The sequence below is a fragment of the Lithobates pipiens genome, unplaced genomic scaffold, assembly GCF_037356315.1.
Source record: "Lithobates pipiens isolate NorthernLeopardFrog02 unplaced genomic scaffold, aLitPip1_a1.2 Scaffold_16, whole genome shotgun sequence".
NCBI classification, from domain to species: Eukaryota; Metazoa; Chordata; class Amphibia; order Anura; family Ranidae; genus Lithobates; species Lithobates pipiens.
The window spans coordinates 177,702,557-177,728,738 of record NW_027507748.1 but is presented as its reverse complement, the minus strand read 5'-3'; the positions used below and the strand labels follow the sequence as shown (position 1 = coordinate 177,728,738).

Below are 26,182 nucleotides of genomic sequence, written 5' to 3'. Positions count from 1 at the left end.
CAGCGGTGGAGGAGCAGTAAACACACCGCTCCTTCACCACTCCAAAGAAGCTGCTGGCAGGACTTTTCCTGACGTTCTGCCAGCGCACCGCTCCAGTGTGAAAGCCCTCAGGCTTTCACACTGGAGTGAATGGAGCAGCAGTTTGAGGGCGGATTGCAGGCGCTATTTCTAACGCTATAGCGCCTGAAAACCGCCCTCAGTGTGAAAGGGGTCTTATGGCAGAAAACAGGGAGCCCAGTACGCGCCACTAGTTTTTCTTTTGCATTCAACCCAGCGTTTTGAACAAAAAAAAAACCTGACAGCTCTGGTCAGAGCCGCTGTACTAACATGGGATTGTTAGTCTGATCTCCCCTGCTGTTCTATTGTGTTTTGACAGGAGGTCGGCCTACCCACCAGAACATTTCGGTCATCGCTCTCAGCCATTGGCTATGAGTGCTGATTGTGAGCTGGTCGCCTGCTGGTTTTTCAGCATGCTCACCCTACAGAAGCTGGCCAACAGCTGGCTTCTTGTTGGACTGGCTGCCATACGCACAGGCCAAATGTTGGCCAGTTTTTATTGAACCGGCTAAATAATCCACCAGTGTAATGGTGGTCAACTTGTTAAATATAGGGTGCCTTAAGTGCAGCTCCTGACATGTCTAGAGAGTTTCGTTTTTAGGTTTGCTATTTTTTATAAGGATGGTATAAGCTAGATATTAAAATAAAATAATTTTACACTTATTTTGAGAAAACTGGTGCTCTTTTAGAATACTTTTTGAAATCTCCTGTCCCCAAATTTTTCTCTGATGAAAAAGTGATAAAGCAGAAGTTTTTTTAATTGAGGGGATTTTTTTCCCCCTATGGATGTTGCATTGTGATGCACACAGGAAAGAAATGTGTTAGCCCTTGTACACACGGTCGGACATTCTGACAAGAAAATCCGAAACTTGTGTTGCATACACACGGTCGGACAAAGTTGTCGGAAAATCCGATAGTTCAGAACGTGGTGGCGTTATTTCGTTAAGACGGGACTACGTTCAGGCTAGTAGCCAATAGCTTTGGTCTAGGAATTTGATCTGAGCATGCGTGGCACTTTGTCTGATCGGAATTCTCTACAAACGATAGGACAAAGTCCGATTGGACCATGTTGTCGGAAAATTTTATAGCCCAGCTCTAAAACTTTGTCGGTCGGATATTCTGACGGAAACAGTCCGATCAAGCCCACACATGGTCGGATTATCCGACAACACGTTCCGATCGGACACTTTCCGACCGTGTGTACAAGGGCTTAAAGTTATTACATCTCTTTGCTTTGTCTTCTAATTGTTTAATTAGCAAAAGTATTTTACTATTATTACTTCCCTTTTTTCCATTGTCCTGTCTGTAGGCATGTCAGGCCACAGTGGTTCTAGGGTTTTGCAGTGGAACGCTGCATCTGGTGGTCTTCCCAGTAATGAAACAACATTTGCAAAGATATTAAAGCAACAAGGTTATTCTACAGGAATTATTGGTGAGTATTGCTGAGAAGTATCCATATTTTATGTATGTAATGTTTTAATGTCCACCTTTCTCAATTCAACCTCTGTGTGAATTCACTGTCTGCCTTTTTAAAGTATTAGTCTACACAAAAATTATATTTTAGTTTTGAATATATGCTAGCAGTACACTGGTAGAGGGTTATCTAAGATAATCTAAGTTTAGGATTTTGGTAGACTCGGGAAACATACTGTATTTATCGGCGTATAACACGCGCCGGCGTATAACACGCACCCCAAGTTTAGGAGGGAATTTTAAGGAAAAAAACTTTTAGAAGAGAAGTTTAAGGGGAAAAAAAAAACTTACATTTATATGCCCATCAGTGTCATCTGCAGCCTTGTCCATAATTGCAGCCTTGTCCACCATTGCAGTCTTATGCAGCCTTGTCCACCATAGCAGCCTTATGCAGCCTTGTCCACCATTGCAGCCTTATGCAGCCTTGTCCACCATTGCAGTCTTGTCCCCCATTGCAGCCTTATGCAGTCTTGTCCCCCATTGCAGCCCTATGCAGTCTTGTCCCCCATTGCAGTCTTGTCCCCCATTGCAGCCGTGTCTATTTTATTTTTTTAAAATGCCGCCGGCCGCCTTCGGATCTTCTCAGGCAGCTTTCGGCCGTTCTCGGAAGCTTTCGGCCACCAAGAAGAGCCGAAGGCGGGCGAAAGCTTCTGAGAACGGCCGAAGGCTGGCAAGAAGAGCCGAAGGCGGCTGAAAGCCGCCCAGAGGCTCAGAATTTTGGGGGATCGGCGTATAACACGCACCCACGATTTTCCCCCGCTTTTAAGGGGAAAAAAGTGCGTGTTATACGCCGATAAATACGGTAATTAATTTTGTCAAGTTTTTTTTACTGTCTGTGACCTTTAGGCCCCTTTCACACGGGACGGATCAGTAATGATCCGCCCCGTGATGATCCGCTTGCTCAGCGGGGATCGCTCTGTTGTCCCCGCTGACCCGGCGGATAACAGGGCGGTCCCGGCACACTGTGCAGGGACCGCCCTGTCAGCTCTCCATTCTCCTCTATGGGGGATCGGATGAGCATGGACCGTCTGTCTGTGTTCATCCAATCAGCTCTGCAGAAATAGGTTTTTCCTCCGTCTGCAGAATCAGACAATTGCGGAGGCGGACGATAGCGGGTGTCTGCGGATGTTCATCCACAGACACCCGCTATCCCATAGGAATGCATGTATGTCCGTATTTCATCCGCAAACGGATGGATGAAATACAGACATAATGTCTGCATGTGTGAAAGGGGCCTTAGGCTCCATGCACACTAGCTTAAACATTTTTGCTTCTACAGGAGTTTAGTGTTCTGCTTGTAGGAGCAGCTCAATGTTATCCTATGTGCCAATGCACATTAGGACGTTAAGAGGCATATTTTGAGTTTAACATTTAGAAGCAGAAAAAAATACCTTCTGGTTGTGTTTCTGATTGGAGCTTGGAAAAAACCCAGAAAAAACGTAAAATGCTCTATATGAGCATTTTTTACTCCCGAGAGAACAGACTTTTTTTTTTAAGCCCAGTGTGCATGGAGCCTTATGCCACGTACATATGATCAGAATTCCAGCCAGAAAAAGACCGATGAGAGCTTTTCATCGGAAAATGCGACCGTGTGTATGCTCCATCAGAATTTGGCTGTCCGAATTCCTGCCAGGCAAAAATTGATAGCATGTTCTCAATTTTCCAGACGGAAAAACTTTCCATCGGTAATTTCGATCGTGTGTATGCAATTCCGACATGTCAAAAAAATCACGCATACTCAGAATCCAGTACGAGACAGAAGCTATTGGCTACTGGCTGTTGAACTTCCTTTTTCTAGTCCTGTTGTACGTGTTGTACGCCACCGCGTTCTAAACTGTCAGAATTTGGTGTGACCGTTTGTAGGCAAGACAGCTTGAGCATAATTCAGTTGGAATTCCGTCGGGAAAACCATCAGAGCTTCTTCCGACGAGAATTCCGATCGTGTGTACGCGGCATTAGCAGGATGACAAATGAGGAAAGCAGTGGTGTCTGGGATAGTAAGACACAGACAATTTTAATACCCTGACAGAGGTCCATCTAATGCCGCGTACACACGACCGATCATTCCGGCAGACTAGGTCCAACGGTCTTCCCGACGGACTTTCGGCGGAGCTCCGACGGACTTTCCGAACTAACAGACTTGGCCACATACAAACGTTCGACAGTCCGTTGGTTTTGAACGCGATGATGTAAGATGGGACTAAAATAGCCAGTAGCCAATAGCTTCCCTTTGCGTCATATTTGGTCCGTCGGACCAGCATACAGACGAACGGTTTTCCCGATAGGAATTGAGTCCGTCGGACAGATTTGAAACATGTTCTATTTCTAGGCTCGTCTGATTTTTTTAATGAAAAATTATTAAATTAGCCCACACACTATCGGATTGTTCGACGAACTGATTCCGTCGGACCTAGTCTGCCGAAAAGTCCGGTCTGGTGTACGCGGCATAATTCTGTAATATTTTACACAAAATAAATATTTTGGTGCAGTCTGTGTCCCTACTGGGGACACAGACACAGTCTGATTTCTCATCACTTCCTTTCCTTAAAAAAGTAAAGTGAAATTTCCCCCACCTGTTGAGTAAATAGATACCAAATATGTAATTGAGGGTGAAGGTTCTTCGCGCTACCAAGTGAGCTGATACTAAAAACATGAATGAATTAACAAAACTGTGATATTTCAAAACTGCATGCAAAACCTATTTGTGTTAACAATACACAGATAAAAAATTAATAAACAAGTGATCTTGCGCAGTAATAAATTATCCCAAACAATAATGTAATATAAATGTGCAAACATGGTGTATTAAATCAAGTCCCAAAAACATCTAATCCATATGGTTCTTTGTGCTAGGGATGTCTCTAATATGTATTCTTTTCGTGCCTTCACACACCTATTATGTGCTCACAGAACCCTCACCTTAAAACAGTGAATATCCAGACTCAGATTACAAAGGAATACCTAGCCTTCAAATGTATCACTTCAGGATCCTCTTAATGGTATATTCACACCTTCCTGAAACCCATAGGGTAAACTAGCATCTGGACTCCAAACCAGACTTTAAACTGCTACCAAATCTCTATAGGCTCCAGTTAGAATCAAATAAAAAAGAAACATGCCCTCCATAGTGCAATACATTCAAATACAGGGATATATATTGCAAATAAGTGGACTCTCACATCAAAATAAGCTTTAAAATCACATAAGAATAAAAACAGAGTTTGAGCGCCTTCTCAATTTACTTCCGGTCCACGTCTGTCTCTGGCCACGCCTTAGGTCACAACACATGACTTCATCAGGGGAACCAGATTGGCTATTAAGAGATTATATTTATAAGCTCCAGACAGGAAGTGATGTTGTGGCCATTCTCTTGTAGTTAATTTCTAAAACGAGGCTTCACGGCCATTTTCTTAGTGATATGTCTGTATAATCAATGTGTGAGGAAGTCATAAGGTGAGAACAATCGGCCAGAAAGAGTCTAAATGGATACACACAATAAGGACTTTTACATGTGAAGGTTTGAAAGAAGAGTTCGACCTTAACTGTTTTTTAAGTAACTTTTGAGATACTTTACTGTTCATTTGATTTCATGTTACGCTTCGCACTTCATTTCTGGTGTGTGACATTTTAGTATTTTTTTCCAGAAAAGATCTCAGTGCAATAGTAGCTCCACAATAGGATTCATCACATTTTTATTTTATTTCTATTTTTATTTTTAGTTATTTTTACTTTTATTTTCATTTTATTTATTTTCATTTTATTTTTCTTTATCATTAATACTACAAGAATGGAGAACGTGCTGCGATTATATGATGACCTCACTTAGGTTGGCCTAATCATTCAAACCACAATCAGAAATTTTTTCTCTATTTTTTTTATTTACATATTTGTTATATATTTTAACTCTGTTTGGTATTTGAAGTTCATGCATCATCTTTGCATTTTTTAGAAGCCGGTCGGGAAAGTATACTTTGAGACTGACCATAATACATTTTGATATTGACCACAAGATGGTTGCTAGACACATTGGGGGTTATTTACTAAAGGCAAATCCACTTTGCACTACAAGTGCACTTCAATGCACTTGGAAGTGCAATCGCTGTAGATCTGAAGGGGACAAGCAAGGAAAATAAAAAACAGCATTTTTTGCTTGCACGTGATTGGATGATAAAATCAACAGAACTTCCCCTCATTTCAGAGTTTCCCCTCAGATCTGCAGTGATCTACACGACTGCACTTCCAAGTGCACCTGTAGTAAAGAGTGGATTTGCCTTTAGTAAATCAACCCCATTGATTATACAGACATATCACTAAGAAAATGGCCGTGAAGCCTCGTTTTAGAACTGAACAAGATAATGGCCGCGGCATCACTTTCTGTCTGAAGCATATAAATATAATCTCTTAACAGCCAATCCAGTTCCCCTGATGAAGTCACGTGTTGTCATGCAATGCGTAGGGTGTGGCCTGAGACAGACATGGATGGGAAGTGAAGTTAGAAGGCTCTCAAATGGCGTGTTTTTATTCCTATTCAATTTTAAAGCTTATTTTGATGTAAGTGTAATGTGAGTCTGCTTTATTTGCAATAAATATCCCTGTATTTGAATTTATTACACTATGGAGGGCATTTTTCTTTTTTCTTTGATTCTAACTAGAGCCTATAGACATTTGGTAACAGTTTAAAGTCTGGTGGTTTGGAGTCCGAATGCTAGTTTACCCTATGGGTTTCAGGAAGGTGTGAATATACTAGTAATGCCGCGTACACATGAGCAGAATGTCCGACAAAAAAAGTCAGATGGAAGCTTTTCATCGTATATTCCGATTGCATGTATACCTCATTGGACTTTTTTTTTTTTCGAAAATTCTGATGGACCTAGAAATAGAACATGTTCTGAATATTTCTAATGGAACAAATTCCTTTCGGGAAAACCGCTCATCTATATGCTGTTCCGATGGACCAAAAACGACGCATGTTCTGAAGCAAGTACGAGGCAGAAGCTATTGGCTACTGGCTATTGAACTTCCTTTTTCTAGTCCCGTCGTACGTGCTGTACGTCACTGCATTCTTGATGATCGGACTTTGGTGTGATCGTGTGTACGCAAGACAGTTTCAGTGGAATTCTGTTGGAACTCCGTCGGAAAAACCTTCAGAGTTTATTCCGACAGGAAAACTGGTCGTGCATACAGGGTATTAGAAGATGCTGGAGTGATACATTTGAAGGATAGATATTCCTTTGCAATTTCAGGCTGGATATTCACTGTTTTAAGGTGAGAGTTCTGTTTTTGAAACTGTTACTGGATGGGTTTATTTACACTTTAAGGATACATCAGGTCTCTTTGACCACACATAACAGATTGCAATTGATCAGCTTCTTCCCCAGCCAGAGCTACCGAGATTTAATTGCTTTGGAAATGGCAATGTAAAAACAAGTAGTTGAGCCACATTTTACCGTACCCCAACTGCCCCCCTTCAAGCTGTACAGGCAGCTTATGGGGGTATGCATATGGCATGGGTGCAATGTTTATCCTCCCGTCACGTTCAGTGAATGATGAATATACAATGGCCTTCATTGTAGTGGTGATGTTAAAATAGGTGGTGAGGACATGATAGAACATCTCAACAACGCCCGTTAAACGCCTTGTAAAAATAACTCTATAGCCAATTATTATTTAGTGATTTTTTTTTTCTAAGGATAATCTGCCCAAGCAACTTAGAAAGTATTTTTTTTTCTACAAAATGATACCAATAGCAAGATTGATTCGACCAATTTACACAAAATCACTCCACTTATCCCAAATAGCAACATATCGGGGTTTTTTTACGAAAGGCAAATCCACTTTGCACTGAAAGTGCACTTGGAAGTGCAGTCGCTCTAAATCTAAGGGGTAGATCTGAAATGAGTGGAAGCTCTGCTGATTTTATCATCCAATCATGTGCAAGCTAAAATGCTGTTTATTTTCCTTGCATGTCCCACTTGGATCTACAGCGACTTTACTTCCAAGGGCACTTTCAGTGCAAAGTGGATTTTCCTTTAGTAAATAACCCCCATTGTTCTTAGGTTGGTGCTTTTAACCCTGACATGAAAATACTGTATATTGTTTTTAAATGTTACACTCCAGCGGTATTTTAAGTTACTGTACATTGGTGTTTGGGTCTATCCTTTTCCTTTTTAATAATTCTTTTTATTTTGTCTTGTTCTAACAAATCTGAAATGTTTTTTTCATTTTTTTTTAATTTGTTTTAAAACAGGAAAGTGGCACTTAGGTGTAAATTGTGAATCAAGGAATGACTTTTGCCACCACCCATTAAATCACGGCTTTGATTATTTTTTTGGTACTCCTTTTACTCTTATAAATGATTGTGAAGCATCAAGACCAAGTGAAATGCTATTGAATGACAAGAAAAAAATGACGTTTTATGCACAGATTTTCACCATCACTGTGCTTACATTACTAGTTATCAAACTCTTACATCTAATCATTATTCCATGGAAGCTTTTTATTTTGGCATTTTTTGGCTCAATGTTTTTCCTATATTGGTATGTAGCCCTTGCATTTCTACCACACTGGAACTGCATATTAATGAGAAACTTTGACATTGTGGAACAACCGATGGATCTGGAATTAAAAGTTAGCCAGATAGTGGAGGAGGCCAAAACATTTATTACCAGGTAAGGATAAACATATCATTGTTACAATAAAGCACCAGCATAGGTTTATAGGTTTTAGAGTTTTATATATAAAGTGGACTGATGTTTTGTCTATGAAGTGCAAAGCAACAGGTTCACTTTAATGACGGTGCGAATCCTTCCTTTCTTTTTTCTTCTTTTCCTCTTCTGCTCCATTCAGCTGTCATGAGTGCGGATGCATTTTCCCTGTGTAAGCTCTATTCTGGAGCTTGCACAAGCCAGAGAAGTATCCCTCCTACTCTATGTGACAGCCCTAGCCTATCGTTTGTCACATGCTTCCCCATGCCTGGAAATGATGGGTAGATTTCATCACCGTCAATCAAGAGAGGTTAAGTATATACTGCTGGTGTGGCTGCCCTCCATGGACAAAACAGTGGGGGTTATTTACTAAAGGTAAATCCACTTTACACTGCAAGTGCAAACTACAAGTTCAAAGTACACTTTAAATTGCACTGAAATAAACATAATTTTAGCTTGCACATGACTGGATGATACAATCAGCAGAGCTTCCCCTCATTTCAGCTCTTCTCCTCAGATTTATGGCGACTGCACTTCCAAATGCATTTTCAGTGCAATTTCAAGTGCACTTTGCACTTGTAGTTTGCTCTTGTAGTGTAAAGTGGATTTGCCTTTCGTAAATAACCCCCAGTGTTTTTTAACCACTTAAGCCCCGTACCATCTGGCTGCCCAAATACCAGAGCACTTTTTGCGCTTCGGCACTGCGTTGCTTTAACTGACAATTACGCGGTCGTGCGACGTGGCTACCAAACAAAATTAACGTCCTTCTTTTCACACAAATAGAGCTTTCTTTTGGTGGTATTTGATCAACTGCGGTTTTTAATTTTTGCGCTATAAACAAAAAAAGAGTGACAATTTTGAAAAAACACATTATTTTTTTTACTTTTTGCTATAATAAATATCCCCCAAAAATATATCTAAAAAAAATTTTCCTCAGTTTAGGCTGATGACGTATTCTTCTACATATTTTTGCTAAAAAAAAAATTGCAATAAGCGTGTATTGATTGGTTTGCGCAAAAGTTATAGTGTCTACAAAATAGGGGACAGTTTTATCCATACTCCCCACTAACGATGCAATTTGGGGCATTGCCACAACATATGCATAATTGTACATTACGGAACTAGATTACGGAAGGTAGATTTTTTTCTATTTTTAATCTGCCATTGATTAATATAAGCATGTGGCCATATAAGGGGAGTGATGTCACTAGCATCCTGCCCCTTATAGCACTCACTGTCCTATCCCAAAAAAAGAAAAAAAAAAAAAAAAAGTTTTGGCGTCAGATGCACTTTAAGTTTAAAAAGTAAAATTGACAATTTTTTTGTATTTTAGGAATACAAATGGGCCCTTTCTACTGTTTGTATCTTTCTTGCATACACACACTCCTTATTATACCACTAAGAGGTTTAGAGGAAGAAGTAAACATGATTTGTATGGAGACAATATAGAGGAAATGGACTGGATGATTGGTAAGTTAATTTCTGCCCTGTTTAAAAGAAATGTATTTTTTTTATTTATTTTTTTAGAAACAGGAAAAGTAATTTTAAATAGTCTCATCAATATATTTTGTTTTTATAAACTTTGCTTCTATGTGTATTTTTTTATTTATTTTATATTTACATGAGGGTAGTCATATTTACTTATTAAAATGCAGTCACTACTGGAATGGTTGTGCGTTACTGTTCCATCTTACAATGCACCAAAACGTTGGTCCCCTCATAGCTGAAAACTGTGGAGGACTGGGCTGGGGGGCAGTACTAAAAAAGTATGTTGGGCCAGAGAGATCTTTTCATTAAGGCCAGGTTCACATATGTGCCAGTTCACTGGTTTAGCTGTGATTCAGGTCCGAATGTGTGAACCCAGCCTAAGTGAAAACAAAAGTGACATACTAGTAAACTAATGCAGCCACCACATCTGTTTTAAGGACTTGTAAGATGTATTACATTTTTGTTTTGTGGCTTTATTGGCTAATTTGATACAAAAGTTATAAACATTTTTTGACATTTAAGGGGAAATCCTAGAAGCCATTGATAAAGAAGGCTTAGTGAATAATACGTTTACCTACTTTACGTCAGACCATGGGGCATATTTGGAAGGAATGGAAGGAAGTCCTCATCTGAAAGGCCACAATGGAATTTACAGAGGTAACGACTCATCTGCCATAAAGAATCCTTATTTTCATTCTTTTCTTTTTATTAAAAAGATGCGCTCTACTGAAGCTACTGTAGTTATATCATGAGTGCTTGGTGGTGCTGCACCAGGCTGAGGTGTAGGGCCCTGTTGGCACTAGGATAGAAGGGATGCCAGCATAAGATAAACTCCAGTGAGCAATGGACATTTAAGCATAAGACTGCCGCTTACCATAAGTGATCCAGGTATGGATATATACATGTGAAAGCCTCAGTCAATGCCACTCTCCGGATCATGCCCACTGCCATGTTTTGCCCCACCCACGGGGGTCCCTTGTTTTCACATGTATACATCCATACCAGGATCGGCTAAGGTGAGCAGTTATACTGTAGTGATGTGATCATTGCTCTGTCTGTTTATTTAGTATGTGTATCCAATGACCTCTGAGAAAACAGTTTTTATTTTGCCCTTTTCAATTTTGGCCCCTGTGCCCAATGCCCTTTGGGCTGAGGCTGTCAAGTGTGACCTGCCTATTACAAGGTTTTATTGGCTAAGCCCTTTGGAAGAGCACATGGAAAGGGAGATGGAGGGAAGTGGGTCTCTATTCATGGGGCACAGAATGTATGTTAATGTAGCATCCTACCATTGAGACATGTTCTGAGGACTGTACAATGTACTAATATTCCTGTTTGGAAAATATATAAAGTTTGTTGGTTCACTGGATGGTACTTATTCCTAACATTTAATATATAGGCTTTTGATTACACTACAATGTGGATTATTCTCTGTGGTATTGACATATTTTCTCAATCGGAACTGTTTTTTATTATACACACGGTCTAGTTGATTGGAGGTACAGGCTTCTATTGGAGATTTAGGAAACTATTGAATAAAAATGGATTACTTTCTCTCTAGGTGTTATTTACTAAATGCTGTATTGCATTACAAAATCTTTATTGTACCAAATATAAAAATATAAACAAAATGCACGAACATCTGACAGCTGCTCTCATTATCTAGTAAACACAATGCCTCATAATATATATCCTGGATATGGATATAGTCCGAAGATGAAAAGTATACAGATATGGGACTTCTCCAATGTAGGAGTTATCTTCAACTGAAATATAAGTGATGCCCATAAAGTAATGTGTTTCCTTGTTTTTCTTTCTTTCTTTCCAATATGATGGCCCTGCTGAGCGCGTGAGGTCATACATAACTTCTACATTGGAGAAGTACTCTATAAACTTTTCAACTTGGGGGTACATCCATATCCAGGATATATATATATATATATATATATATATATATGCATGTATGTGTGTGTGTGTGTATGTATGTATGTATGTATATATATATATATATATATATATATATATATATATATATATATATATATATATATATATATATATATATATATATATATATATATATATATATATATATATATAAAAAATGTGTATATGTAGTAACTAGCATCAAATGTAGAGCTTTAAGGACACCACCACTCGCAGTTTATTTTTGAGGGCTTTGTTTGCCTATTTTTATTAAAAGAAAGTTCAGCAAACACAAAAAAAAACATGAGTTTCCCTTGCAGGGGTTTTCAGCATTCCTTTCAACATAAATGACCTTCAGCCCTTTTGGCTCTCACTTGCAGCACTGCCGCTCCCGGCCTTACACTCCAAGCCCTTGGCTGTCTCCTACAGACTTTTCACTGACCAACTTAGTGCACACAGCTAGCAGTCTTGTGGAGCCCTCCTGAATCCTGGGCCAGATCTCCTGTCTGTCAGTTTTGGAGCTCAGAACCATGGTCAGGTTATTTACTAAAAGCCCAGCACACACCTGACCAATAGTATGCTGGCTGTTCTGAATACCTCTCTTTGAAATCTCCAGGCTCCAGGTCCCGAAATAAACTTTAGAAAACACTGAGGAAACTGAAAAGTCAGTTTTCTCTTCATGTCACAAGCTCCCTGGAGCCCCTCAACACGTCTGGTTGAGAATTCTGAGTCACAACCTCTTTCTAGACTATGGCCCGGCAACGGTCTGCCACAATAATGAGTAAGGACCTTTGATGGTCATGGCATGATGTTTACTAGATAATGAGGGCAATCAGTGGTTTTTATATATGTATGTGCGTTTTGTTTGTTTTTATATTTGGTACAATAATGATTTTTGTAATAATATCTGTCAGAAGATGCTTATATGTTGGATACACAGCATTTAGTAAAAACACCATTAGGGAGGTATAAAGAGCAAATAGTCCGTATTTATTGAATAGTTTCATAAGTAAATTTTGTGGACAGCTTTCCTTCCCTCATAGGGATAAAATTGAATACACATTGTCTAAGGAAGCTATAGGACTATTTTTTATGTGAGTTGTCTTCCATTACTTACTGATAATGTGAAGGCTCTGCTCCTTAACACATACCTACCTCATACCTACCTCATACATGGTGCCAAAACTCATCAATATGTAAAGTGGGTTTCCTTTTAGGCTATAGGCATATCCCCTCCAGGTGTGTGCGGTTCTCAATAAGCCAGACCTCTCACTATAATAGAAGAGAGGAGCAGTTAAGGGTCCTGGTCTATGTGCATTCATGAAAAGGTGAATAGCGTTATAGCATGTCCTCTTCTGGGAGAAAGGTATGTATGGGCCTCAGACCTGAAGAGGAATATATTGTACTCTGTATTATTACCAAGCTGGCTGTTCCTCCTCCCCTTTACTTCACCATCACCCAGAAGGTTAACATGAAGTTTACACTTTGTTCTCCATTCCCATCCACCGTAAGAGCACAATGTCGCTTTCTTTGTGAGTAAATCAGACCAGTCATTGTTAGTAAATCAGAAGTTGCTTTATTTAAATGAAAGTGCATTATGCCCTGTCCACACGGTCGGACTTTCCAACGGAAAATGTGCAATCGGATCTTGGTGTCGGAAAATCCAATCGTGTGTGGGCTCCATCTGACTTTTTCCATCGGAATTTTCTGACAAAAAAATCTGATCGTTTAAACTCCGATCGTGTGTAGACAATTCCGATGGACAAAGTGCCAAGCATGCTCAGACTAAATTACGAGATGAAAGCTATTGGCTACTGCCCTCTTTATAGTCCCACCGTACGTGTTCTACGTCACCACGTTCTGAACGATCAGATTTTCCGATAACTTTGTACGACAGTGTGTATGCAAGACAAGTTTAGGCCAAAATCCATCGGAAAACATCCAAAGGATTTTGTTGTCGAAATGTCTGACCGTGTGTACAGGGCATTAGGGTAACAGTTCCATTTCATAACAGTTGCATTACAGTTCTCCAAATGTTACATAAGTACAGCAATATGTCAAACGTGTTTGTACTCCTTCTCCCTTTTTTCATAAATTTTATATTGCAATTTGCTACCAGCCATTACAACCAGAAGTAGTATGGATTCAACCTTTAGTGTAATTTCAGTGTCCCGCTAAGGGGTTACCCCACTCTTGGTGCAATGTCACATCTCCATATGTGTATGTGTGTATGGTCTTTTCGACTCCCATGATCAACAACCCTCAAGCCCAACCTCCTATTGAGATATATATATATATATATTTACACTGATCAGCCATAACATTAGGACCGTCTACCATAACCCATTCACTAGACCTCTGAAGGTATTCTGTGGTATCTGGCACCAGGTCGTCAACAGCAGATCCTTTAAGACCGGATCAAACTTGTTTTTCTAGCACATCCCCCAAATGCTCGATTAGATTGAAATATGGAGAATTTAGAATTCAGTACCTCAAACTCTTTGTTGTGTTCCTCATACCATTCTTATATTCATCAGGCCAGGCCACCTTCTTCCATTGCTCCGTAGTCCAGTTCAGGTCAGTTCATGCTCATGTGCCCATTGTAGGTGCTTTTGAGTGCAGGCACGGGTCAGTATGGACACCTTGGCTGTTCTGCAGCTAGGCAGCCCCATACACAACAAGCTGGGATGCAGTTTTGACACCTTTCTATGGGAAACAGCATTACATTTTTCAACAATTTGAGCTACAGTAGCTCTTCTATTGGATTGGACTACACAGGCCAGCCCTGCCCCCTATGTGTGAAAATCAAGCTTATTCATATTAGACATGTGCATTTGTTTTCGTCCGAATTTCAGCTATTTTTGTTTTCGTTTTAACAAACGATAACGAAAGCACAGAATCCGAAAAACGAATGATCCGACATAAATAAATGCTTTATTTTCGTTTTCATTGTTACAACAGTTCGATATAGAATAGGAGATTCGATGTGACTCTGACAATAACAATCTGTCTATAGAACCTGGGGTTGAATGTGCCTAACCTTACCTCTATTAGTCCAAGATTATATAGAGAAAATATTCGACAGAGTAAAAAGATTTGACAGAGAGAAAAGATTCTGCAAGTTACTGTCCTAAGGACATGTTACTGTCCCAGAGGACATGTATCAATGCAAAAAAAAGTTTTAAAAACTGCAGTTTTTTCAGGAGCAGTGATTTTAATAATGATTAAAGTGAAACAATAAAAGTGTAATATTCCTTTAAATTTCGTAGGGGGGGGGGTGTCTATAGTATGCCTGTGAAGGGGTTCATGTTTCTGGTGCTTAGAACTGTCCGTGCACAAAGAAAAAAAGTCCTTTAAAATCACTCGCAGCTATTATGAATTGTCGGCTCCATAATACAGAGAACACTCATTGAAAGTCATTGATAAAAAATAAATAAATAAAGCGTGGGGGTCCCCCAAATTCAATTACCAGGCCCTTCAGGTCTGGTATGGATATTAAGGGGAACCCTGCCTCAAATTTAAGAAAAAATTTGACGTGGGGTTCCCCCTAAATATCCATAACCAGACCCTTCAGGTCTGGTATGGATATTAAGGGGAACCCCGCGTCAAATTTTTTAAAAAATTGACGTGGGGGTCCCCCTAAAAATCCATACCAGACCCTTTATCCTTTAAAAAAAGATTCCAGCGGTGCTAATCCACTCTTGCTATCCAGCGACGGACGGTCATCTCTCCAGCGATGGCTGATGAATCAGCGCAGCGAATCCATCCTTCTTCTGTCTCCACGGAGGAGACACTGCAAGGATTCCGGAGGCCTGACGTTTCTTATATACGGAGGGCGGGGCCACCCGTCACCTGACCCCGCCCCCCTCTGACGCAAGGGGAAACCCGGGGTTCCCCGTGACGTATGGGTGACCCTGCCCCCCTCTGATGTAACGGAAACCTGCCTGTGTTACATCAGAGGGGTGCGGGGTCACCCATACGTCACGGGGAACCCCGGGTTTCCCCTTGCGTCAGAGGGGGGCGGGGTCATGTGACGAGTGGCCCCGCCCTCCATATATAAGAAACGTCAGGCCTCCGGAATCCTTGCAGTGTCTCCTCCGTGGAGACAGAAGAAGGATGGATTCGCTGCGCTGATTCAGATGAGCCATCGCTGGAGAGATGACCGTCCGTCGCTGGATAGCAAGAGTGGATTACCACCGCTGGAATCTTTTTTAAATTTTTTTTTATTTTTAATAAAGGAATTTTTCAAAAGTGTTTTTGTCTTATTTAACTATTTTTTACACTTTCTTTGTGAAACGGTAGGGGTACTTTTGTACCCCCTTACCATTTCAAACACGGGGGGGCCGGGATCTGGGGGTCCCCTTGTTAAAGGGGGCTTCCAGATTCTGATAAGCCCCCCGCCCGCAGACCCCCACAACCACCGGCCAGGGTTGTGGGGATGAGGCCCTTGTCCTCATCAACATGGGAACAAGGTGCTTTGAGGGGTCACAGACCCCCAAAGCATCCTCCCAATGTTGAGGGCATGTGGCCTGGTACGGTTCAGGAGGGAGGGGGGGCCGCTCTCTTGTCCCCCCTCTTTTTTTCTGCGGCCTGCCAGGTTGCGCGCTCGGATAAAGGGTCTGGTATGGATTTTTAGGGGGACCCCCATGTCAATTTTTTTTTTTATTTGACGCGGGGTTCCCCTTAATATCCATACCAGACCTGAAGGGTCTGGTTATGGATATTTAGGGGGAACCCCACGTCAAATCTTTTCTTAAATTTGAGGCAGGGTTCCCCTTAATATCCATACCAGACCTGAAGGGCCTGGTAATTGAATTTGGGGGACCCCCACGCTCTTATCAATGACTTTCAATGAGTGTTCTCTGTATTACGGAGCCGACAATTCATAATAGCTGCGAGTGATTTTAAAGGACTTTTTTCCCTGCATAAATGACACTTTGTGCAGGGACAGTTCTAAGCACCAGAAACATGCGCCCCTTCACAGGCATACTATAGACCTCCCCCCCCCCTACAAAATTTAAAGGAATATTACACTTTTATTGTTTCACTTTAATCATTATTAAAATCACTGCTCCCGAAAAAACTGTAGTTTTTAAAACTTTTTTTTGCATTGATACATGTCCCCTGGGGCAGGACCCGGGTCCCCAAACACTTTTTAGGACAGTAACTTGCAAATTAGTCTTTAAAATTAGCACTTTATATTTTGAATGTTGGAGTCCCATAGACTTTAACAGGGTTCTAAAGTATGCTATATACTAGCTCCATCGAATCTTCTTTATACATTCGACAGACACCATAAGCCTTCAAAGACAGATTCGACTGTAATTCATGTGGATTTTCGGACGAATGCAATTTTTGAACGAAAAACGAAATAAATAAAAACGAATTTCGGGAGTAACTAAATAAATTAAGTTTTCGGACGAAAACGAAATTCCGAAACAAAATATTTTACTCTGCACATGTCTAAATCATATACAACATCAATCTTAGATATCTAAAGCTAATGTAATGAAAATAATGAAATGTTATACTTTTAATAGTTGTTTTTATTTACAGCTATATTTTATTGGTCATGTTTAATTTATACATGTTGTTTTGATCTGTACATTCCAGGTGGTAAAGGTATGGGTGGGTTGGAAGGTGGAATACGAGTACCAGGAATACTTCGCTGGCCGGGTATTATCCCTACAAATACATCTGTTGATAAGCCGACAAGTCTAATGGATATATTCACCACCGTAACTAAGCTTGGTGGAGGCACTCTGCCCCAAGACAGGTAATGTATTTCAATAAACCATTATACTACTATTACATTTTAGTAAAATATATGCATATGTATATGTGACAACAGTCCTTACGTGCAGCATGTTTTAAAATCTGCAAGTACTTGTGTTATTCTTTAAATTATTCCCTTTGTCATTCAACTTTAACCACTACAATACAGGGCACTTTCACCCCCTTCCTTCCCAGCCCAATTTTCAGCTTTCAGCGCTCTAGCGCTTTCAGTGACAATTGCGCGGTCATGCTACACTGTACCCAAATGAAATTGTTATCATTTTGTTCGCACAAATAGAGCTTTATTTTGGTGTTATTTATTCACGACTCTGTTTTTTTTTTTTTTCGATATAAGCGCAAAAAAAGCGGAAATTTGGAAAAAAAACAATATTTTCTTTTTTCTATTTGAAAAGAAATCCAATAAAATCAAATTTTGACATAAATTTAAGCCAAAATGTATTCTGCTACATGTTTTTGGTAAAAAAAAATCCGTTAAGTGTATAATAATTGGTTTGTGTGATCACGGACATATGTACGCAAATGATCATGTACATATGTGTGCAGGTGATCACGTACATATGTGTGCAGATAATCATTGGGACATGTGATTTTAGTGGGACATATGTGGGGGACATGTTTTTATTATTAGGGACATGTGTTTTTATTATTTGGGGACATGTATGTTTTGGGGACATGTGTGTTTTGGGGACATATGTGGGGACTGTGTTTGTACTGTGTGGTGTGTTGTGTGTTTACACTACACTGATGATCAGTGAGTAAAAAGCTGTAAAAAGCAGCCCATACTCACTGATCATCAGCCGGCTGCAGCGTTCTGCTCTCCTCTCCTCAGCGGTGACTTCCGTGTGAGGAGAGGAGAGCCGATTGCCTAGCAACCGGCTGTTTGTTTACATCACATGACGGCCGTGATTGGACGCGGCCGTCATGTGATCAGGAGGGCCAATCACAGAGCCCTCCTGCCGATCTGAGATGTGCCGTGTCCGGGTGACACGAGCACATCGGGATCGCGCCGCTGCGCGGGCACGCGCGCGCGCGATCCCGCTACTCCTGAAGGACGTTCCTGAACGTCCTATCAGGAGTAGACGGCTCCCACCCGGCCGTATATATGCATTGGCCGGGTGGGAAGTGGTTAAAATGTCAGACTCTCTACTTCCGACTAAAGTTCTGCCACTTGACAAGTGAATGGAGCTTAGCATTGGATGGCAGGGCTAATTTCAATTTAGGTGGACATTGAGGTTCTGTGTACAGCCTTGGCCTATGATCCTAAGGGTTCCTCACTCCTCAGTGAACAGTCCATGACTTTGTTATTTGAGGGTTAATAACTTAGATAGGGATGGGAGGTTATGGGACGCCCACTTGACTTTAGCAAAACTTCAACAACAACTTCAGGGACATCATCCTATATAGTCTATATACAGTCTCCTTCACTTGCCTCTTGCACACACTTGCATGTTCCAGCTGAATCACTGTAGAGTAATCTGACAGGCTCCCAGTCAGATTTGTAGCAATAGCCCTTTACAGGCAGGAACTCGTAGCCCCTTGTTGTGTAGCAAAAAAAATAAAAAATGATTGGTCTCTGGCACCCGATGATCAGTTCCGGACATTACCTGTGTAGGCAAACAAACACAGGCCTGGCCTGATGAATTCTGAGAGCAGCAATGTGCTGTTTTTTTCTTCTTGCAAAGCAGGAAGTAACAAAAAAAACAGCACATGGCTTAGTAAAAACAGCACACAGTAACACATGTTGGCCACGCATTTAACCTCATTGAGTACCCTAGATGTTAACCTCTTCCCTGCCCGTGTCATTAGTACAGTGACAGTGTATATTTTTACCCCCGATCACTGTATTTGTGTCACTGGTTCCCAAAAAATGTCAAAAGTGTCAGTTAGGTGTCTGCCGTAATATTGCAGTCCCACAGTTGCTGATTGCCGCCATTACTAGTAAAAAATAAATACAAATTCCATATATATATATATATATATATATATATATATATATATATATATATATATAATTCCATAGTTTGTAGATGCTATAACTTTTGCGCAAACCAATCAATATACAATTGGGATTTTTTTTTACCAAAAATATGTAGCAGAATACATTTTGGCCTAAATTGATGAAGAAATTAGATTTATTTACATTTTTATTGGATGTGTTTTATAGTAGAAACTAAAATATATATATATATATATTATTATTATTATTATTATTATTATTATTATTTTTTTTTTTTTTTTTTTTTTTTATTGTCTGTGTTTTTTTGGTTTATAGCACAAAAAGTAAAAGCCACAGAGGTAATACCACTATCAAATACCACCATCAAATATGATATGGTGTTATGAACATATAACATGGTGTTATCAAATAACACCATCAAATACCACCAAAATAAAGCTCTAGTTGTGGGGAAAAAAGGTAATTTGGTTAGTGTCGCACAACTGCACAATTGTCAGTTAAGCCCCATACACACTATCAGTTTTTCTGCTGAGTTTTTCCTTCAGATTTACCAAAACCATATAATATGAGGTTAAACCTTAGGAGTTTCAATTTGTATGCAATCAGGCAGGCCCTTGCACTACATGGTTTTGGTAAACCTGAAGGAAAAACTCAGCAGAAAAACTGATAGTGTGTATGGGGCTTTAAAGTAACACAGTGCCATATCACAAAAAATGGGCCGGTCATGGAGAGGGGTAAATCTTGTGGAGCTGAAGTGGTTAAAGTGGTTTTAAGGCTCAAGGAAAAAAAACCTTCTATGTGCAGCAGCCCCCTCCCCCAGCTCCACCTAAGGCCTCATGTACACTGCTGCTGGTAAACAAATGCCCAGCACTTGGGCATTTTTTTCAGCTGCCCCTGAACTCTACTCTATTATCTTATCAGTACATGTACATAGGGGCGTTTATAGTCGTTTATAGGCAGTTAAATTTAGAATCCTTTTTGTAAAGCAAAAAATGGGTTCAGACAGATGTTCAGAGGCATTTGAAAGGCCAAATGCTTGTAACGGCTTGTAAACGCTGCTAAACGCGATAACTGGTGTTTAGTAGCATTTCGTTTACAGACATTTTTCATTTTAACAAAAAATTAAAAAAAAATTTTTTTTATCAATCTTTTTTTATAAATGTTTTTTTTATAAACGCAACTAAACGCAGCTAAACAGATGTTTTTTAGACGCCAGTTTCTAGCTGTCAAGTAAAATCGTTCGGGAGAAGTTGAACAACGTCCCGTGTGTATGAAGCTTATTACTTATCTAAGCCCCATCTCGATCCAGTAAAGAGCACAAGAGCAGTGTGTCTCCCAGGAGAAGTTATTTACAGCCAGGAAGCCAATCAGGAGAGAGTGAGGGTGGAGCCGAGCCATGATCCAGGTATGAATGGATAGAGAGGGCAGTGGCTTGGGAGCGGGGCACTTGGCAGGATGGAGGGGCCAGGAGAACTGACAGGGGACCTGAGAAGAGGAGGATTGGGGCTGCTTTGTGTAAGGTATGACAGGTTTGTTGTTATAAAAAATAAAATGTGCCTTTAATATCACTTTAAGTTCATGTTCTCGTTTATGGCAGTGCATGCAAATTTTGGGAGTAATGAGTTATTGTTTTCTTGGTTATAGGACCATTGATGGAAAGGATCTAATGCCTCTTGTGCAAGGAACTGTACCTAATTCTGAACATGAATTTATGTTTCATTATTGTGATGACTACTTGCATTCAGTACGATGGCAAGACACAAGCAGTAAGTAAAATACAATATCTAATTTACAAGAAAATTAACTTTTTGTCCATTAATTCAAACTTATATACTGAAGGATTTAATTGTTGCCCCTTCCTCTTATATCAAGTAGAGGGAGCTTCAAGTACCATCTATGGCATGGGTAGGTAACCTAGGAACTCCAGCTATGATGAAACTACAAATCCCATCATGCCTCTGCCTCTAGGAGTTATGTCTGCGTCTTGCAATGTCTCATGGGACTTGTAGTTTCACCACAGCTAGAGGACCGAAGTTGCCTACCCCTGATCTATGGCTATGTCATGTAAGCACATGCAGAATCAGCTCTAAGAGTTCCTTAGCTGGAATATATCACATTTCAGCATCCACAAACAGGAACTTCTGTATGCCTTTTTTCATGAGATGTGCAGATGGCCATGGCATTAGCAAGTGCCAAGTATGGAAGGCATGTGTATTACAGGATGCACCCACAGGTAGAAGTCTGGCCATAATAGGGACATTGAAGATGGGAAGAAAGGGGTGTGGTACAATAACAGACCTTTGAGTGCTGCCTGTCAATGATGGTAGGTTCACTGGAAAGGGTATAATGGATGTCAAGAGCAGGATCAAAATTGCTTATTGAAACAAAAAAAAAATCTGTAATTGTTTGGAGGTTATGCATTGCCCTAAGAACCTGAAGAGAGAGGAATATGCTCAAAGTTGCTTTGCCCAATGCAGAACTTCCCAACTCCATTAAAGGAGAAGTCCAGCCTGAGCTTGTTTAGCTGGGCTTCTCCTATGGTTTACAGGAGTGCAATTTGTTTTGCACTCCTGTGACCCCTAGTCTGCTCTCTGGTGATGGAGATCAGTCTGGGCACCGCGTCATCCCAACTCTGGGAGTCTGGATCCGCCAGGTACCTGGACTGACGCCTGTTTCAGCCTCTCAGCAAGCCGCTGAGAGGTTGAGGTGGCGGCTCCACCCCCTCCCCAGCTCAGCGCTCCAATGAGCATGGAGGAGCAGAGCAGGAGAGCTGCTTACTGACAGGCAGCAGCTCACCGCTTGGGGAGCTGAGAGAACTGAGCCATCGGTGGTGTTTAATCGCTTGGTTCTCAGTGCAGAGGCACCAGGGGACAGATGCAGCATCAGATTGATGCTGCATCCACCTAGGTAAGTATGATTATTTGAAAAAAAAATTCCCATACTTCTCTTTTAAGAACCTTAAAGTGCAACTAAAGGCAACATTTTTTTTAGTTTTGGATAGAGCGGAGAGGGATTAGAACCCCTGACAGTTTTAATTGCTGTCTGTACCCCTGTTAGGGAGATTCACTCTCTCTATTTGTCCTCTTTATCATTATCATTGAAAGTAAAATAAAATCTCAAATGTTGGGTTTTCCCCAGAAAAGTAATAGAGGGGAAATCTTCCAATGGGGACACTAGTTCTGGTGACCTAGGAGTCCTCCAAGGGATTGCCTTTATATGGATTTCCTCTCCTTTCCTGTTTTGACTATGGGACAGAAGGTAAAGGATAATCTCCCCAATGGGACACAGATGGCAAAAAAATAAACCCTCTCTTACTCTATCCGAAATGGGAAACAAAAAGTTTTGCTTCAATCATTTTTTTTACATAAGAAATGGTCTCTAGGAGAATTGGTTATTTAAAAATATTATTAGTCATTAGATGTGTCAAGCTCAAGAGCTCAGCCCCAGGAAAATGAATATTATCCATGTGTGGGTTCTAATAAAAGCACAGACTGAGCATCCAATTTGAAAGGAGAGATAACAGAACAAAAAAAAATTTAAGCAATTGGCATGAATTCCCAAAAACTGCACAAGGGGGAAAAAAGGGGGAACGGGAGTCCCTCCACCAATCCATACTAGGCCCTTTAGGTCTGGTATAGATTTTAAGGAGGACCCCATGTAAAAAAAAAATGGTGTGAGTTCTCCCACAAAATCCATACCAGACCCTTATCCGAGCATGCAGCCAGGAACCGAACCATACCAAGCCAGATGTCCAGCAAAGGACCTTGTCCCCATGTTGATGAGGAAGAGGCCTCTTCCCTACAGCTCTGGCCCGGTGGTTGTTGGAATTTGTGGGCGGGGGCTTAACAGAATCTGGAAGCCCCCTTTACCAATAAGGAAACCCCCAGATCCCAGCCCCCCCTATGTGAATAAGTCCCCTACTCTGTGCATAGGTACATATTTACTAAAAGAGTCGGTGGTAGACAATCAGTATATAATTTTGGTTCAACATAATGTCACTTTACCAAGACCCATGAGGTGTAGACATTTTTTTTTTTTTTGCAGGCCACCTAAGCCTGCTCTTGGTCTCATAAGGACTCGCTTGAATTTTTCGAACCCCAGATTAATCTTCTTGAAACCTACAGTTGAACACCTGTTGGTCTATGATATGTCCAATACTGTTTCTGTACTTTTCTATTGATTAGAATTTGCAATAAAAACTCTTTGTACAAAAAAAAAAATTGAGTCGGTGGCAAATAAAAACACAACACAATGTTTGACAAGTCCTTTATTAAAATTTGTTTTCTAAATGTCCCTGGTCAATCACATTGTCCAACGATGTAAGACCATGTCAATCACAGTGAATGATAGCCACCGACCCAAATAAAAAATCAAAAACCTGCCACCCGCCAGCACTTGATGACTCGCACATTTCTTCCACACTGTTTCCTAGGCAGCACCACAATTAGTAGAGACGTAGGTTTTATTTCAGGCTTCAATTTTGACTAAGCAAATGTTTCAAAACCACTTGGTTAAAGGAAGCCATGAGCTTGGTACTATAACAAAATGGGACCCGTCCCCACACTGCCTCGTCATATAGTGAGCTACACTTAGTAAAAAAAAAAAGCCTCAGCTTGGTCTCTTTTCCCATGGGAGAACTCCTCTAATGTGTTTCATCCAGTAGGGGCTTACGATCTATGATTAATTCCCTACTGTGTGTAGTACTCAATGTGTTTGACGAACCAGTATTCTACCTGACCAGCACCTGTAAACATTGTGGCCAGTCCAACAGACTGGAGCATTTAAATGGTATCAATGTTATTTGGTTTTTGGGTAGCTTGGTACTGTTTTGTTCTGTTGGCTAACAGTTATCCAGTAAAAGTGATGTGGGCGGTTATAGTACCATGAATGTGCCAGTAAAATAACAAATTTCATTTATGGGTCTTCAGATCAAAGAGTTTAAAAATCCCTGGTCTAATCCTATGTGGGTAAACAAAAAAGAGATAAATGATAGCATCATATACTCTGAATTGCCATGTATGAAGTACTGTAAAAAACTATCTGCAGCAGTTATTTACCAGTCACGGGCAAATCAGAGACCAATAATCACTCAGCTAGTCTGGTTATAGCATTTTTACATACTTAATTCAATAAAACTTGTCTAAATCCTCGCTTGCAGTGATATCAAGTTGAATAAAAGCAGTGTGCCTTCAACTTGAATAATAGCACAGCAAGCTCTTAACTTGCAAAGCTTTTGGAAAGAATGAATTTGATTTGAGTATTTTGGATTAATTAAAGCTTTTGGAAAGAATGAATTTGATTTGATGATTTTGGATTAATTGTACAATCTAATGTTTCTTTGTATTTGTCAATAGGTAATACCACTTGGAAAGTCCACTATATTTCTCCAAAATTTCCAGCAGGATCAAATGCATGCTATGGTTCCAAGCTTTGTTCTTGCAGTGGAGAAAATGTTGCATACCACATTCCGCCATTGATTTTCAACCTTTCCAATGATCCTTTTGAGGCAAATCCTTTGCCTAATGACTCTGTGTTCTATAAGGTAGTGCTACAGAAAACACAACTGGCTACAGCACATCATAACTCAACGTTGCATCTAGTGCCTCAACAGCTCTATGGGCTAAAAAACATTTGGGACCCCAGACTACAACTGTGCTGTGGAACATTTCCATTCTGTTGGTGCAACAACAAAAGTAGAAGCTAGATCGAGCTATACACATTATTTCATCTGCTATGACAATAATCTACTCACTGAAATTCACACAACTGGTGTAATGATAACCAAAACTGTGATATGTACTGTACCTGTTTTATTACCATCACATGCTGTTATTTTAAGTTCTGCCGTGAAGGGGAAACATATTAAAGTGGAAGAAAATCCTAACTATAACTATTCCTAATAATGATATCTCCCCCTTCTTCTTACCTATCCTGTCTTCGCACCAAAACATACCAAACAGGCAAAAAATTCAGATGAACAAACGAACACCATTAAAGTCTATGGGACACGAACATGAAAAATCAAAAGTGCTAATTTTAAAGGTTTATATTCAAGTTATTGTCATAAAAAGTGTTTGGGGACCTGGGTCCTGCCCCAGGGGACATGTATCAATGCAAAAAATTGTTTTTTATGACAATAACTTGCATATAAGCCTTTAAAAGGAGCACTTTTAGTTTTTCATGTCCCATAGACTTTAACTGGGTTCATGGTTCGCCGAATGTCCGAACAACCAATGTTCAGCCTGAATTTAACCGTTTGCCCATCCCTAATCCTGTCTAACCTGTGAAAAAAAAAAAAAGGCTGCACTTACCTATTTTGAAACTGCTCCAGTCCAGTTACGTGTTCCTGCAGCTCTGTGTAAAGCCTAGTACACACATTTAGAAAATCTGAAAGAAACTAAAACGCATTCGGAGCAATAATCTGATCGTTAATACACAGCTTCCAATGTCTGATCACGACGGTTCGGAAATTTTTGGGGCCACCTCCAACCTTTCTTCAGAGTTTCTTAGAAACCACAAAGAAATACATGTTAGTCTTCCGCAGACAAGCTACAGCAACATAGTATATTTATAAATATAAATGTCAGTCATAGATCAATAGCAATTGCACATTTTGTAAAAAAATATATTTTCAATTAATTACCTCGTTACAGAAAAAAAATAATGGAACATTACCTTTAGCCCCCATTCACATTGACAGATCCAAATTGCATAACTAGTCGCACCCCATTGTCAGCAATGGAGTTGTTCAAATTAGCACAACTCACGTAGAATGTTCTTGCAC

General features: G+C 40.2%; 1 protein-coding gene across 1 annotated transcript in view; it reads left to right on the top strand.

Moving 5' to 3' along the window:
- The window catches only part of LOC143982248 (arylsulfatase D-like), a 48,630-nt gene extending 23,348 nt beyond the window's left edge, over positions 1-25,282 (top strand). Inside the window, exons 4-10 of the mRNA XM_077480813.1 lie at positions 1,367-1,489; positions 7,778-8,198; positions 9,568-9,704; positions 10,245-10,379; positions 17,259-17,421; positions 21,043-21,164; positions 24,753-25,282. Of these exons, the coding sequence (XP_077336939.1) occupies positions 1,367-1,489; positions 7,778-8,198; positions 9,568-9,704; positions 10,245-10,379; positions 17,259-17,421; positions 21,043-21,164; positions 24,753-25,102 (1,451 nt within the window). The 3' untranslated portion in view covers positions 25,103-25,282. The remainder of the gene's footprint in view (positions 1-1,366; positions 1,490-7,777; positions 8,199-9,567; positions 9,705-10,244; positions 10,380-17,258; positions 17,422-21,042; positions 21,165-24,752) is intronic.
- Positions 25,283-26,182: the final 900 nt, after the last annotated feature.